The sequence below is a fragment of the Sciurus carolinensis genome, chromosome 3, assembly GCF_902686445.1.
Source record: "Sciurus carolinensis chromosome 3, mSciCar1.2, whole genome shotgun sequence".
NCBI lineage: Eukaryota > Metazoa > Chordata > Mammalia > Rodentia > Sciuridae > Sciurus > Sciurus carolinensis.
The window spans coordinates 135,033,491-135,049,968 of record NC_062215.1 but is presented as its reverse complement, the minus strand read 5'-3'; the positions used below and the strand labels follow the sequence as shown (position 1 = coordinate 135,049,968).

The 16,478-nt window shown below is 34.9% G+C and overlaps 1 protein-coding gene across 2 annotated transcripts in view; it reads right to left on the bottom strand.

Moving 5' to 3' along the window:
* Itgav (integrin subunit alpha V) overlaps nucleotides 1-16,478 on the bottom strand; it is an 82,206-nt gene that overhangs the window by 23,606 nt on the left and 42,122 nt on the right. For both annotated transcript variants that reach the window (XM_047543665.1, XM_047543664.1), the window contains exons 9-17: nucleotides 16,349-16,392; nucleotides 16,203-16,259; nucleotides 13,624-13,676; nucleotides 13,011-13,213; nucleotides 9,813-10,004; nucleotides 7,437-7,482; nucleotides 5,614-5,721; nucleotides 3,553-3,611; nucleotides 1,751-1,905 (exon numbers count right to left, since the gene is read on the bottom strand). In XM_047543665.1, coding sequence (XP_047399621.1) covers nucleotides 1,751-1,905; nucleotides 3,553-3,611; nucleotides 5,614-5,721; nucleotides 7,437-7,482; nucleotides 9,813-10,004; nucleotides 13,011-13,213; nucleotides 13,624-13,676; nucleotides 16,203-16,259; nucleotides 16,349-16,392 — 917 coding nt within the window. The remainder of the gene's footprint in view (nucleotides 1-1,750; nucleotides 1,906-3,552; nucleotides 3,612-5,613; nucleotides 5,722-7,436; nucleotides 7,483-9,812; nucleotides 10,005-13,010; nucleotides 13,214-13,623; nucleotides 13,677-16,202; nucleotides 16,260-16,348; nucleotides 16,393-16,478) is intronic.

The window sequence follows — 16,478 nt, the reverse complement described above, 5'->3', positions numbered from 1 at the left end:
GATTCACTGTACACAAATGGGGTACAACTTTTCTTTTCTATGGCTGTGCACCATGAAGATTCATACTATTCGTGTAATCATACATGCACATAGAGTAATGACATCTGTCTCATTCTACCATTTTTCATACCCCCGCTCCCTCCTCCCTCTCATTTCCCTCTACATAATCTAAAGTTCCTCCATTCATTTTTTCCTTATTCATTTAAATTAAATGGCATTTAAGGGTATACACTTACACTGACATTCTGCTTCTGTGACATCCAGACATTGTGATACATAGTATTTTCATGATGATTCAGTTCTAAGTAAATTACCATTATCATCTCTTTTTGACCGTTAAGTTATTTAAAACCACATTTCCTGTGATTTCTCAGGAAATTGATTTCCTAATTTATCTTTTTGCTATTGGTTTCTAAAAACTTTTGCTACAGTTTGGATGTTAAGTGTCCCAAAGGTCCATGTGATGAAGGCCTGGATGCCAGAATGGCACTACTGAGAAGTAAGAGACCTTTAAGAGGTATGGCCTAGCTGCAAGTCTTCAGGTAACTGAAGACGTGCCATAGAAGGGGATTGTGGGACCCTAGTCTCTTTCTCTTGCTCTTTGTTTTCTGGTCACGATGTGGGTGATACTGCCCTGACTCATAACTTCTTTCAGAATGTAATGCCTCACTGCAGGCCCAAAAGTTACAGGGTCACTCAACCAATCATGGGCTGAAACCTCTCAATAAACCTTTTCTCCTTATAAGTGATTACCTCAGATATTTCTTATATTGATGGAAAGATAACACAATTACATTGTGATCAGATAGCATGTTTCCTGTGATATCGCTTTTTGAAATGTTTAGACTTGATGGCTGATACATGATCAATTTTATTCATGATCAATTTTTATATTCTCTAATTATTGAGTTTGAGTGCTGAAATCTATATGGATCTGTCAAATTAAGCTTGTTAACGATGGCCAATCTTTTAAAGCTTTCGTCATATATTTGCCTTCTTTTTAAAATTTCCATTCCTTATTTTCTTAAACATTTTATACAGGTTTACATTCTGCAACTGATAATTCCAACATCTCAATCCTGTTCAGGTCTAAAAAAATCTGGTTTCTTTTAGTGGCTTGTGTCCTTGCTTTTTTTTTTTTAGTGAATTCATATTAGACTGAACCTGTGGTAATCATGGGGTCCACAGGGGGTTGCTGTCCTCCAGAGAGTCTTTGCATCTGCTCTTGCTGTAGTCAAAATGCACCTTTGTCATTAGGGCACTTGAGTTTCATGCAAGGGTCTGGGTCTAATGCAGGAGTCTCAGACTGCAGAAGGCCCTGGTGAGTCTGAGTCCCTGAGCTGGTGTCAGCAATTCCTGCTCACGCTTTCCTCAGGTCCCATCCTTGCCAGCAGCCTAGGTTCACAAATTTGCTCACAATTCTGATTTAGCCACAGGGGTTTTTTAGTTCATTGCTTACTTTTTGGACCCTGGAAATTTCTTTTATTGTCTTGAGTCCAGCAATATTTAATAAATGTTTATTATAATTCATTTAGTAATACTATTGTGGAAAGGCCATCTGCAGTCTGCCAGGAATAAGATCCATGACTTCTATTGTCAGGTTTACACTTGAAAGAGCCGGATTTCCTTAATCATATTCATCTGTGCTCTTCACTTTGAGTACCAGTTCAGAGAGAGTGAAAGTCATTCAGACGAAAATGAAAAAGAAACAACTAAAGGAAAAGATAATGGAGCAGAGAGGATCTCTCACCCGCAGATATGCTATCAGTTCTTCACACTGCATCTGTCCCCCTCTAGAAATTGTCATGTTCTTGGAGTGACCCGGGGACCTGTTATGGAGAAACAGTGCTCGACGAATTGCTCCCTTTTGCTTGAGTTTATCCAAAAGAAGCTCCACCTGGAAGTCTATACAAATCAAAGGATTTATAACCAATGTATTCTTTATGGACTTACCTCTGTCCTAGATATCTAATTCACATCAACGGAGATATTTATTTCTGAGAAGTGATCTGCTTTGAATCCATTTAAAATATCTATGCATTGTATGAGGGAGACTATAACATATTATCACTGAATAAATACATAATAATAATAATTAAATAATTACGCCAACTATCCCCAAAGCAGTATCATATGTAATTCCAAATAACAATGGTAATAAAATATCAGCAGACAAAATTTGTCTTTTAGTTTAAGCTATGGGAAGTCCTGAGGGTGAAATATATGTAAATTAAGACTTTGGTGGTTGGACCGGTGTATAGCTCGGTGGTTGAGTGACTGCTTTAGTGTGCATGAGGTCCAGGTTCAATCTCCAGCAAGTCCGGGGGCGGGTGGGGGGGGAAGACTTCTGCCATTAATCCAAGTGACAAAACTCCTGTCAATTTTGATTAAATATTCATTAACTGGAACCCATATCATATTGAACACTATAATAAACAAACAATTTGTACCAATTGCAACTCCTGCTTTGAATGAAGCTACCATATCAAATAGCCAGATAAACAGGTCCCTCATGAAGCAAGTGACCAAATAGAGCCTGATGGGTCACAAATCACAGAAACATGACTGTGCAGCCCAAAGTTGGAAGCACAGTTGTTAAGATTATCACCTTCTAAGGTTCAGTTCTTTAAGTAGTTTCTTAAAAGGAGATAAATTTTTAACACAACAGATCTCTCTCTCCAAGTTTTTTTAAATACTGACCTTCATTTCAAATTTAGGCGAAAACCCAGGGCATTGTATTTCATGTTTGGTTCTACTCAGTCACACCGCTCTCCTTGCAGTCTCCAAACACACAGACACATGCCTTCCTTGGGCTTCTTGAAACTGCCATTTCCTCTGTGTGAACTTGTCTTCTAAGGCCCGGGAGCTCCCTTGGTTCCTGCAGGTCTCTATAGAGGTCTGCTCTCTACCCACGTGGACCTGCTCATATAAGCACCCACCCAACAGTTCCTGTCTTCCTCTTTGCTTTGTCACTGATTAGCACCTGTCACTATCTGACACACTGGCAAATCCTGGCAATACTGATTAACACCTCTACTTTGCTCTCAGGACCACATCACTCATTTTAAGAAAGAAAGAGTAGACTCTGTTGGGTAGATTAAATTTAGTAACCAAAACCTTTTCTCCTTTTCTTACTATTTCTAAATCACCTCTATTTCTAAGATTGCTAGGTGCTTTCCAGAGACATAAAGCTAAACATCTCAGTAGAGCATCTACTCATAAACAAGAAGACTCCTTCCTCTCAGAGTTCATGTCTCACATCATTAAATGCCTAACTTTCTAAAAGCTGCATTTATATATGGTATGTTATATTTGCTATTTTGTGGGCTAATTTGTACATAATATCCATTAATAAATACATTGTTTCTCAAATGTATTACTGGCTTAATAGTTGCCAAAGTAATTAGGTTGCCATCTTAAATGTGTTTAAGCATGATTGTTTTCAGATTAAAAATAGTAACAACAATTTGAGTAACTAAATAGCCTATAACATTTTTAAGTGCTGTGTATGCAACAGTATTAAAATACTATGATTTTTCACAGGACACTTACTAAGTTTCCTTGGAAGAGCTCCTTTGCCATCTGCCTTTAAGCAGAACCTGACATTAAAACTGTAGGAAAAGAAAACATATAGTTACGTAAATCCTATAATCCAGCTTAGATATATTTTTAAATATCATCCAAATCTCACATTTCTTAGACAGTCATACCTTTCTATCTGTGGGGGATTGGTTCTGCGAACTACCCCTCAACCCCCACAGATACCAATATCAGTGGATGCTCAGGGCCCTTAATAAACAGCACAGAATTTACATATAACCTATATGCATCCTCCTGACTCTAAGTCATCTCTAGTTTACTTATAATATTTAACATAACAAAAATGCCATGTAAATAGTCATTCTACTGTATTGTTAGGGAATACATGACAATATAGGGAATAAAAAGTAAAAACAAAAAGTATGTACATGTTCAGTACAGACACAATTTTCTTTTCTATCCACAGGTGGTTGAATCCAAGAGTGAAGAACTGGCAGATGCAGAGAGCTAATGGTGCACAGTTAATGCCATGAAGTTTTACATTGTTCTTCATGCCTTAATACTATTCTTAAAACATGAAACTACACAGACTAACCTAACTCATCTTTTAGTAAGTTAAGCATGCTTCCTTTCATGGTACCTTGATGAGAAAAAGAATTTCCTAACCTCCACTCAAGTTTATAGAACCTGTTCATAGAATCTAAATGAGAGAAATGCCACTTCAGATTCAAAATAATGTCTTATTTACTATTAAAAAAACACACACACACACACACACACAAAAACAGACCCACTGAAGCATCCTTTAATTACCAAGCTTCACTAAAGCAGTGTGTTTTAAAATTTCTTAACAGGTCATGAAATCAGTGTAGTAGGCTATATCCAGCATCTTAAAAAAGTAAATACAATAAATAAAGTTAATATATGTAATGTGCTTGTAGGATTATGGTGCAAGGTTATTTTCTAGCTGTGGACCAAGGTCAAAAGTACAAGAAAGCCAGTACTCCAATTAGTGCATCTGAAGTCTTCTAATTATTAGCATAATTATAAGCATATTACTGGTCTCTTCACAGAAACATAAAAAATGAGTGACGGAAAGAAAGGTAGTAAAATTAAAAGTCAAAATCTTGAAAATAATTTAATAATCAATGAAAATTAAGAGCAATTATTATGGAATGATTAATGTAATCCCAAGAAAAAACTAAATTTTTAAAGATTTTAATGACCATAATAATTCAAAACAAAATCAGGAAAAATATCTATCATTAGCTCTTTTGAAATAAAATTTTCCTGGCTACTAATCATTTTCCTCTTCATCTATACATTCTTTGCTATTTTTCTGTGCAACTGAAGAACATGAATAGTGTTCCTCTAAGTAGGCCACTCTTGGTAATTTTAACTGTACACAGGTTAGTTTTGTATTCATTTTCACATATGAGAAAGACACTGGCTTCTCCATTGTAGTGTTAAAATACTTTGAGATAAAACATGAATTAGTTTAAAGGAAACTTAAAAAAAATTATAATATAGGTAGAAAGAAAATACAGCAAAAATCCTAAGAGTATCATGCACATGACACACTTGAAAAACAATGGGGTAGAGAAAAGTCAAACACTGGAATGGTGGAAAAATATTGTACTTTTCTTTAGAAACCAGTAAAGGAACAAGAAAGAGATCAAAATAAAAGGGCAAAGTAATTTTGTCATATAGTTATTCAGATATGAAATCTGAAAAAGAACAATTATCTTTCAAAGTTTTCATTTAAAAGGGCCTGTTAAAATTAAATATAAAATGAGTTCTGAGATCATGTTAGCTTTTTCTTCTTTTTAAGTATATTCATTGACCATACATAATTCTTTAAAAATTACTTTTACAGTAATTTGTTCAGTATTTCTGGAGCATCCTGGATGTTTTCCTTGGAACACCACTTCTATAATTCAATCTATGGCATAAAAATGGAGTATATCTACAGAAATTGCTTTAGGAATGTTTCAGCCCTGCTATCTTAATTTTTAATTGTTCTTATACTAATTAAGCTATTAATTATAACTATTATTAAACAAATACCCTTACCAGGAAACTTTGAGAGCTGTCCCAGGCAATGGGCAGGTTTTATTGTCTTGATTTAAAATGCTAGGGTATACTTCAAGGCCAGCATTTACGGTGATAACTGGTCTGGCCCTGTTTTAAAACAAAAGGAAGGAAGAAAAAAGTTCAAACTTAAGTTCAAACTAAGATTGATCTCTGCATTTTTGGTTCACATTCACCCCAATACAGTGCAACATCTAAAGCATTCTTTCTAAGAGCAAAAAAAAAAAAAAAATAGAAACAAACTTAAAGTGCAAAATGACTAACTGCCTCAGTTTGCCCAACACTGTCCCAATTTTGGCACTGAAAGTCTTGCATTTGGGGAAACTGCTCAGTTCCAAGAAAAGTGGGACAATCAGCCAACATATCTGAACTCAATCCATTAAAGCAGAATGGTTAAATAAGTTACAAGGTCCCTACTGAATGCGATGTAACATGAGTGTCATAGATCCATCTGTACTGACATGGAATAATCTCTAAGGTACACACAAGATGTAACTGTAGTAGGAGAAAAAAAAAACCCAGAATAAAGAAAGAATGCTTACAGACACACATACATGTAGACACATGATTTTTTTCAACACACAGAGTATTTTTTGTAGGGCATACCTAATAAACTAATAACTGATATGAGAAAATATATTTTTTATTCTATGCCTTTTTTTGTATTGTTTCAATATTTACCACATGCACGCATTACTTCATTAACCGAAATTTTGAAGTTAGAACAAATAATTAAAATACAAGTTAAGCACCTCTACTTCAAAAAATCCAAAATCTGAAACTTTTTGAACACCAACTTGATACCCAAAAAGTTTTGGAATTTGAACCATTTCATATTTTTGATTCTCAGATAAGGGATGCTCAACTGGTAAACTATTCAAAATCCAAAAAATTCTAAAATCTGAAACACTTCTGGCTTCAAGCATTTTGGGTAAGTGTTAAGCAACCTGTAAATATAGTTTTCCAAAGTTCAAATGTTCAAGTTTAAATTTTGTACAAAACCATACTAGGCTCAAGTCAATGAGATTGCCTCAAAATGATAAATTCCTGAAATCTGTATGTACACACATTCCCTCATACCTGTAATTAGGTTGATCCATCACAAATTCTATCACCTAGCATTGATGTTTGTTTTCTTACTATGCTTAATCTCCACCCACAAAAATATTAATTTACTTGAGTGAGATACCAGTTGATATTATAAGGCATGAGAAATTGATGAAATGCAGAAAATTGATAATGTATATGAAAGAGAGATATGAATTTTTACATATTTTTCTAATAAAAAATGTTCATTTGGGGATTCATTAAATACCCACTGTGGTCACAGAATACTGAGCCACAAGCACCAGATTGGTTTTCTGCCTCTTTATAGGAAAATACAGGCCCATACATTTGGTGTGGGGAGAGAGCAGTGCTCACGATGGAACCCAGGGCCTGGTACCTGCTAGGCAAGCACTCTACCACTGAGCTACATCCCAGTCCCTATCCATAACGTTTTTAAAGAGAGATGAAAAGCACGGGAGAATGTCTCTGAACAAAGTTTAAGGACAACGAAGGAAAACTCCAAATATTTTTCTAAATAAAAAAATCTACAGTGTTCTCTTCGAGACTTCCTTGTACAAAAAATACTCTTTACCTATAGTAAATCTTGAATAGGAAGAACATATTTTATTATTACTCTAAGAAAATTAAACTGAAATTCAAACACTGGGGCTTAACTAATAGAATTTTTTAAAATTCAAAATATTCCTATAAAAAATAAATTTTAAAAAAATTCCTATAGTACAGAACATGAAACATACCTGTATAAGACAGCTCGATCTACACCAAAAGCTCCTACAATTAAGTCTTAAGAAAAAGTGAGAAAACATGTTAATAATAATGGGGTTTTAAGTTTAGATATCATTCTAGAAATGCTTAATGCACATAAGATTTAAACATTTTCTCAGAACTAAAAGGTTGTGAGATAAGATGTATAAGGCGAAAACCCTGGGAAACTACAATGAGCATTCATCAGTGCAAATGCTGCTCATAAACTAGACTTACATTCAGGTACATAGAAATCTTTTCATTGGCTCTTTCATAAAAAGAGCAGCAAAAAGGAGGTGTACAGTCAGCAAACACATACAGTCCCAAAGGCAAAAGCTTTACAGATGCCTGTGTATTTATACTTTCATTATAAAAACTTCCCCCCAGTTCTCTTGTTGCAGAAACCAAGAAAACCAAGAAAGTACATACACATATGTTGAATATGATAGCAGGCAGCATTCAAATCAGCAAGAACAAAACACATTAGTTTTTATACATAAGTGGCATGACTGGTCCATGATTTAGAAAAAATGAAACCAGAGTTGCATTTCACAGTATATCCAGGCACAACCTGAGGAAGCCCTTTCTAAGCAGAAAAGCATACAAGAGCAAATAAGGACTGACAGACTGAATTACACAAAAATTCAAAACATCTCTATGCCAAAGATGCAAATGGGCCAAACTTGGAAATGTATAGAAGAGCTAAGGAGTTAAAATCCTCAATATTTAAGGTGCTACACAAGTTTACAAAAATGAAGTAATGAAAGAAAGAGAAACCATGTCTCAATAGAAAAGGAGGAAAAAAAGAAATTCCAAGAGTAAGAACACAAACAAGGCTTATCTTCATTAATATTCAAAAACTGTTAACTGAAAAAAAGTAATACTATCCATCTATATGTACTCAAAATTATTTTAAAAGAGGCACAGTGTAGGAAAATGATGCCTTTTTTTACTGTTAGTGAGTGTTTGAAAAAGTTGACAAAAGCCATTTTGTAGAGGAAATGGCATTATCATTTGACAATGTGTTTCAAGGCTGTTCATAAAGTACACATCTTTGACATACCAATTCTGGAATTTTGTCCTAAGGAAATATTCAGAGGTATGCAACAGAATTATATGTAAAGATATAAATGCCCCAAAATAAGGTAAGTTAGATATACTATAGCTATTGATTAGAGAGACAAACATAAAATTCATGTTTTAGAAGAAAAATACAAAGGGGAATTGTTTCTGATACTTTAAGGGAAAAAAATATATAATGAACAGTCCACAGAGCATTAATCCCAGGATCGTGGGTTCAAACACAGCCTCAGCAATGCAGTGAGGCCCTAAGCAACTCAGTGAGATCCTGTCTCTAAATAAAACTCAAAAAGGATTGGGGATGTGGCTCAGTGGTAGGTGCCCCAGGTTCAATTCCTGGTACCAAAAAATAAATAAATAAATAAAACAGTATGAATGCATAGGAAAAATACGGTTTGCTGTATTTTCTAAAAGTTCTATAATACACATTTTATTATAACATAAAACTGGAAATAATGTCAACTTATAGATAAGAATAAACTTTGTGTCTTCTTTCTATAAACCTTTCAACATGCTTTATACTGAATGTCTATTAATTATTTCAACAACAAAGGTCATCTATAGTCTCTCTTTTTTTTTTTTTATAAAGAAAAGAACTACTTTGATCCTGGATCCATTGTAATACTCCAAGTATGTAAGAATCTGGGAAAGATTTAGCTTGTTCTAATAGACTAACCCAGTAGGCAAGCTTGGGCAAATAATCTTTCTTGATCTCTTTCCACATTCAGAAAATGGTCTCATAGTGACTTATCTTAGCTTGTGTCCCTAACAAGACCTATTAAATAAATAATTTATCTTTTAAAAAATCATATTAATGGGATGAGGATATAGCTCAGTTGGTAGCGTGCTTGCCTCGCATGCACAAGGCCCTGGGTTCAACCCCCAGCACCACAAAAAAAAAAAAAAAAATCACATTAATTACTCAAGTGCATGAAAATGCTACATCATTAAACACAAAAACAATGGCTAACATTTAAAAACTTGGAATGAGCACTTGGTTTTTGTTTATAGTTTGTACAACATTTTTCTGATATTTTTGTTACAGACCTCAAGACAATAAAACCAACTCAAGAGTTAAGTGTGTCAAATTGTAGGCCACCAGGAAACAGCTGCCTTTCTTCCTGTCCCCTGCAAAGATAACAGTATCTTCAGTACAGGGGAGGCCTGATCAATGCTTTGGAATATCCAATTGAAATGATTTATAATATAAATCAAGAGAGCGGTAATTAATTCTCTTTGCTATTTGGACTGAAAAAGTGCATGAGTCACAAGCATTTACAGAAAAGCACCTGGATATCCATTCTTGTCTATGTCTGTGGCTCCCTTCATGGAATAGCCAAAGCTCGGTGGCATGTTCTGTGAAGCCCACTGCCCTTCGAGGATCTGAGATGGCACTGTGTTTAAGCCCGTTGATCTTCCATTGAAGATATAAACTATTCCTTTTTTATCTTCACCCCCATATGGAGCAGCAATTGCAATATCTGTGGGAGGAAAAGGAGAGGGAGGAGGAAAGAAGAAAAGAGAAGGGGAACAATGATTTAGGAAAAAGAAGATGGGCAAGACAGAAAAGAAAGCCTTAGTGCTTATGATTACTTACATGATGATCTTAATATTTATAGAACCCTACTAGGGAATGAGACTGATCCAATTACCTTATGTGCGCATATGAATGTGGCATAATAAATCCCACTATTATGTATGAATATAATGCATAATTTTAAAAACAAAAAATATTTATAGTACTCTTGTTCATGATAAATATGGATTTAAAATTCAACAGAGTACTTTTTATTCAACAGTAACAATCTAATTCAAGGAGATTCAAGCAAAACTATGTAGAAATGGCATTAATTCAGAGCCAGATATTCTGGATCTGACCCTGGAAAAACCATTTAACTTTTCTAGACTTCAAATGCTTCATTTTTTAAATTAGGAGGTAAAGGGTAGGAAAAACATGTGTTGAAAGACTCATCTAAGTTCACTTTAGTTCTCAAACTTCTAGTTTATTTAGCTATGCACAGCTTTTGTTTTTCAAAGCAGAAGTAAATCTAGCTCAGAAATTTGAAGGTTATGAATTCGTCTTGATCTTGCTCAATTTATAATGAAATGACATAAGCAAACACAATTTAAAATTCTTTAAAAAAAAAAAAATACCAAGGAATCACTATGACCTTTCAGAATTCTAAAGATGTATTAGGGGGCTGGGGATATAGCTCAGTTGGTAGAGTGCTTGCCTCGTAAGCACAAAGCCCTGGGTTCAATCCCCAGCACCACAAAAAAAAAAAAAAAAAAAAAAAAAAAAAAGAAAGTATTTATTAAAATATAAGTTCCCAACAAAAGATGGCTCTAAAATTATTATTACAAATTATCTTTAATTTTTCTAAACCCTTCAATATTTTATACATGCTTATTATCTTCTCCCTTGGCTGTCATTTTTGAAAAGCACTGCATTTTCTTTTTTTTTTTTTTTTTTTTTTGGTGCTGGGAATCGAACCCAGGGCCTTGTGCTTGCAAGGCAAGCACTCTACCGACTGAGCTAACTCCCCAGTCCCAGCACTGCATTTTCATGCAATTGATTTCCTCCTTTGATCATTTCAGTTGCTCTGTTCTGGTTGGGTTTTTTCCCCACTCTGCTTTCCTGAAAAGATGTTGACAAAACCTGCACAAAATTACCCTGGAACTATGTAAAATCATGGAACATACTTTATTGTTTTGTCTTCCATAACCCTCTTGACAGTACCTAGTGTTTTCCCGACCAGGGTAAGTGGAAAGAAATACAGAAATATAGGAGCAAAGGCACTTAATGTCATCAGCTATGAACAAAAATAGATCCAGGTTATATTATAATTAATGATTTACACAAATACAGCTCATATAATCTTCCATTGAAGACCTTGTCATTCAAGATCTACTACTTCAGACAATAGGACCCAAGGTAAAACCCTGGAAGATTAACAGCACCCTCTATGGTATCTATACCTGGAAGTAAGATCTCTGTAAAATCTTTGTAAAATTTCAATATTTTTTAGCTGTTGTTTATATTGGTTGTGTTGGCAGATAATACACTATAATAAAAATCTAATAAGAAGGATGAAATAATTGACTGGATCACAGTATCAAGGAAACTTCCACAAACTGGCTAGAATACCCTGGGCAGCAAACAAGTCTGGGCTTTCCCAAAAAGCCTGGGAGACAGAGGCCCAGCAAAGAACTCATCCATTTTCTGCAAAGTAGAACCTCAAATATGGCCCTGTACTTTCTAGGTGGTAGTTGTTATCAGTAAGTAGTGGTTTGTGTGTTTTACAGTATTCTTTTCATGTTTTATTATGAGCCTTTTACCATAGTTCCTTTTGGTTGATGTTAAGTTATCTTGGTGGCTAAAATATTTCAGATTCTCTTTTAAAAAGCAGTGTGCCTCTGACCTGTTTTTCACTAATGGTGAAATTTTCTAGAGTTAATCAAGATGATACTTTGCATAACATACAACCACCCACGAGGCAGGAGTGGAGCCCAGAGTCAAGCAATGCTTCTTTTTCCACTAGATAATAAGAGTCATCTGTATTTTTGAAGTGTTCTTCTTAATTAATTTCCTTTACATTTTTGGAAAGCATACTCCTAAACACTATTGATTATACAAACACACCAACACTTCATCTCTCCATCCTATGATTCCTAGAAAGATTTTTTTTAATTTTATTTTTAGTTGTAGATAAACACCTTTATTTATTTTTCTATGGTGCTGAGGATTAAATCCAGTGCCTTATACATGCTAGGCCAGTGCTCTACCACTGAGCCACAACCCCAGACCCTAGAGAGATTTTTAATAGTATTTTTTTTTAATCTTGGTAACTTGTAATGTATATTTCATGTTTCTGAAAAGAGTTCTATAGTAAAAGCCAACTTTGCTTTTTAAAGATACATATAGCTATTGAAATGATACTATAATCAAACAATGGACCTTTTATACGTCTCCACGAAGAGACAGAGCCTGCCTGGCTCAGAAAGGCTTAGCCACAATGAAGCTATGACTTTAAAAATATTAGTAGCAACTGAGACCTGTAAGATTAGAGTTAGAATTAGCACTGTCTTGACAATGTTTCTGGGAGCACTTTTTGGGTTTTGTTTTTTCACTTGTAATTGAATGGACAGTAGAGGGCACTACTGTTTAGCAGGAGGCAGACAGAAAAATCAGCAGCTGGCACTGGGCTCCCTGGGAATGAAGATTCCTTCCAAAAATTAACCATCTGACATTCTAACTTGAAACTCCATGAAAAATACCTCAGAAAAGCTGATTTTTGAAAACTTCACTCTGATCTTTAACAACAACAACAAAAAAGGCATTCTGTCTTCAAATTTCGTGTCATTCAGTGACATTCCATCTTTCCATGAAGGTTTACTCATGCAAACTTTTGCAGATGGGGTTCTAGGACTTTTCCCAGGTGGACACAGAGAATCAGGAACCCACAGTTGCTGGATTTCAATCTTACCGTTGAAGCCGTCCTGGTCCAGATCTCCCAAAGGAGCTATGGCACTGCCAAACCGCGCGAAGACCTCAAACCCATTCAGCTTTGTAGTCTGGAATTCTCCTGAAGCTCTCTGAAGAGACACGGTGACCTGCCCCACCTCTTGAAGTTTGCCATCAGAGCCCCGATCCATGAAAAGTGGTGCTCCAATAAACACATCTGCGTAACTAAAAGCACAAAATCTTCTCACCAGAGAAAGACTGAATTCCATCTATTAGCAAGCATTTCTTTCTCATTAAAATACTGCTTCCCTCTTTGTACCTCTCTCATGGCTGTGCTGAAGCACCAAATTATCAAAGCAGTTATTTCAAAATCAAACCTTCCTTCAGTTCTTTTAAAAATCTACAAGTAGTTCCTACAATTAATTTTTTGTTTATATAAACTACTGAAAAAAACTGTGACCAGCACAGAGGTTGATTAATATTCATGACTAAGGTTGCTCCAAATTACTTCCATAAATAGACAGAAAAAATTAGCAGGAAGGGGATCAGGGAACAACAGGAAAAATGTTTAGTTTTAGTACAGCATTCATAAACATGAGAGGAAACAGTTTTTAGAAACATTTTTTTAAACTTACTCATCCCCATTAATGTCAGTGGCAGCTACAGAAAATCCAAAATATGCAGCCATCTGAAGACAAAGATGAAAATGAAATGTTTATATTTCATTTAACTAGCTTAGACAATATTTGCATTACATGTGTCACACAGAAATGGTTACTCTTTTCTCGGCACTTAAGGGCTCCAATCTGAATCTCTTGTTTATCACACAACAAAGATAATCAGTTAATGAGTCTTGTTTATTTTGCTAGATTTATGGGAAAAAATATTCCACACACATCATTCCAGTGTCTTCAACATGTGCCACAAGCCCAAGTATAGACAATTCTCCTTCCCAGGCCTACTATAGCACCCCCTCTGCATTCCCCAAAACACACCAGACAGACACACTATCAGAAGGACAGATGGTCACAGACACACATTTTAATTGAACCATATATATATATATATATATACATATATATATATATATATATAAAACTTACTGGGCTCAATTATAAATATATATATAAACATATATAATATATATAAATATATATATATGGATATATGCAGTGAGAATAATAGACAACACCTATTAATGATAGATAGTAACTGGATTTCCCCTATGAAATCACTACTAAAGAAATTACTGTTTGGAAAGATATAGCAAGGAGCTCATTTTTGTCTCACATTTCAATTGATTACTTGTCAGATGGTTTGGCTTTTCAATTATGCATGGTGAAATGGGTGTGAGCTTATTATAGGTTTATTAGGCATAGGAAAAAGGAATGTCCTTTTCACCACAGGGAACTAGTGCCCATCACAGTCAGAGTAGCCTGGCTAGAAATAAATGTGAAAAGGAAGTTCTAAAGATAGGCCCATATGCAAAACAAAACTAGGAGAGAGGACAGGTTAAAGATGAGTAGGGTGAAGAATAAGCATACAAAGTGAAAAAAGGAAATAAGGGAGACTCTCACATGATCTATTTTCAGTTGATACCGGGTAATCAAGAAAAGTGAAAGGTGTGTTCTGTATTTGATGACAAGATCAGAGCTTGTGTAATTAAGTACACAGTATTGGGGGTACCATACTGATGTACCACTGGAAAGTAACCGAATAATGGTCACAGACCTTAGGGTTTGGCATGAAAGTATAAAGAAAGGATGGCATTTACTCAGAGGAGTTTGGCCCTGAGCACTGTGGTTGAAATATTTTCATGTGATTCTCACAACTATGCCACATCCCTGCCTTTATAAATGAGAAACGAAATAGTTATGAGTAAATGCTTTGTCCAATGCAATAGCAAACAAATCATGGACAGCCCAGGTCTGTCATCATCCAAAGCCCACCTTTCCTACCCTCTCTCCACAACATAGCTGGAAGGAATAAAGGAAGCTTCACTGAAGGCATACCAGCATCCAGAGACACCCACAGACATCAAACAGGACACCCTGCTTGAGCCAAAGAAATCACAACAGCAGAAAGAGACACCACCCCTGCAATAACCCTAAATATCAATCAACTATGGGCCACTTGTGTTGCACGTCCACCCTGAATGCCACACAGATGGGAAGAGGCTTCTGGGAACCATGGTTTTAGTTCCTCATCCTATCAATCTTCTCCTAAAACCAAACTCTCAGCTGAGGATGTGGGCTGGGATCTCAGAGCTGCAAACCACAATGAGGTGTTTTTCTTTCTTATTCTCCCTACTGCTTAATTTTTTCTTTATCACTGACAACGTATTACTTAATTCTGAGATATAAAATATTATAAAATGTCTATACTTAAAAAGAATGCCTAGTGCCTAAAACACCTACCTTTTAACTAGAGAATATTTTATTTCATATAGTGCAAATGAAGTTTGCTTATAATATCTATAATATGTGTAACTGTGCCATGCTGTTTTGACTCTAATAAAATTAAGACATAGGTCATTCCTTACAGAAAATTTAATGTTATCAGAAAAGAAAAATCTTTCTAAACTTCCACAAAGGAAGTTTTTGTGGTTTTATGGGTGTGCAATTTGATTTTTTTTATTTCCTAAAAAAAGAAAAAAAGCAAGCAAAAAAGTCATAATAATCAATGAAAAAAGCAAAAGTTTTGCTTAAATTATTTTTGCTAAAGCAAAGGTAAGTTAAATATATAAAGCCTATCTTATATCTATAACTTTAAATATTACAGAATTACTAATTCTATAATATTTATATCTTTGTTATATTCTTTGTGATATCTTTGATGTCACAAAGAAAAGCTTTAAAACATTAGGAAATGATGAAGATAAAATGTTAAGTGAAAAAAGCAAGGCATAAAAATTTTAAATAAATCAATTTTTGTTTATACACACACACACACACACACACACACAAACGAGAAATACACCATAATGACAGTTTGATGGATTATCTGTTGGGCTGGATGATAGTTGACTTTCATACTTCAGTTTCCACAATTTCTCTAATGAATATATACTTTTTTATGATGGAAGAATGATGATTTTTTTTTTTTTTTTTTTTTGCGGTACTGGGGATCGAACTCAGGGCCTTGTGCTTGCAAGGCAAGCACTCTATCAGCTGAGCTATCGCCCCAGTCCAGATTGACATTTTTTAAAGCATACCTGCTCACCAGTAAAATTGTGCAAGGAGGACATGTTTTTCCCATCATAAATATACACCTGTGTAGAAAAAAACATAAATACGTGAAGTATATGTAGTAAAAGAAAAGATAACACAGATTTTTAGAAGTAATTTTCATATCTCCTACCATGCCCAGAGTCCTTGCTGCTCTTGGAACTCCCGAAACAAAGTCTGAAAAGAACAACAAAGAATACAATAAAAAAAAAAAAAAAAAAAAAACACTCATTTTTAAGACCAACACTGGAAACTGCAGAAGC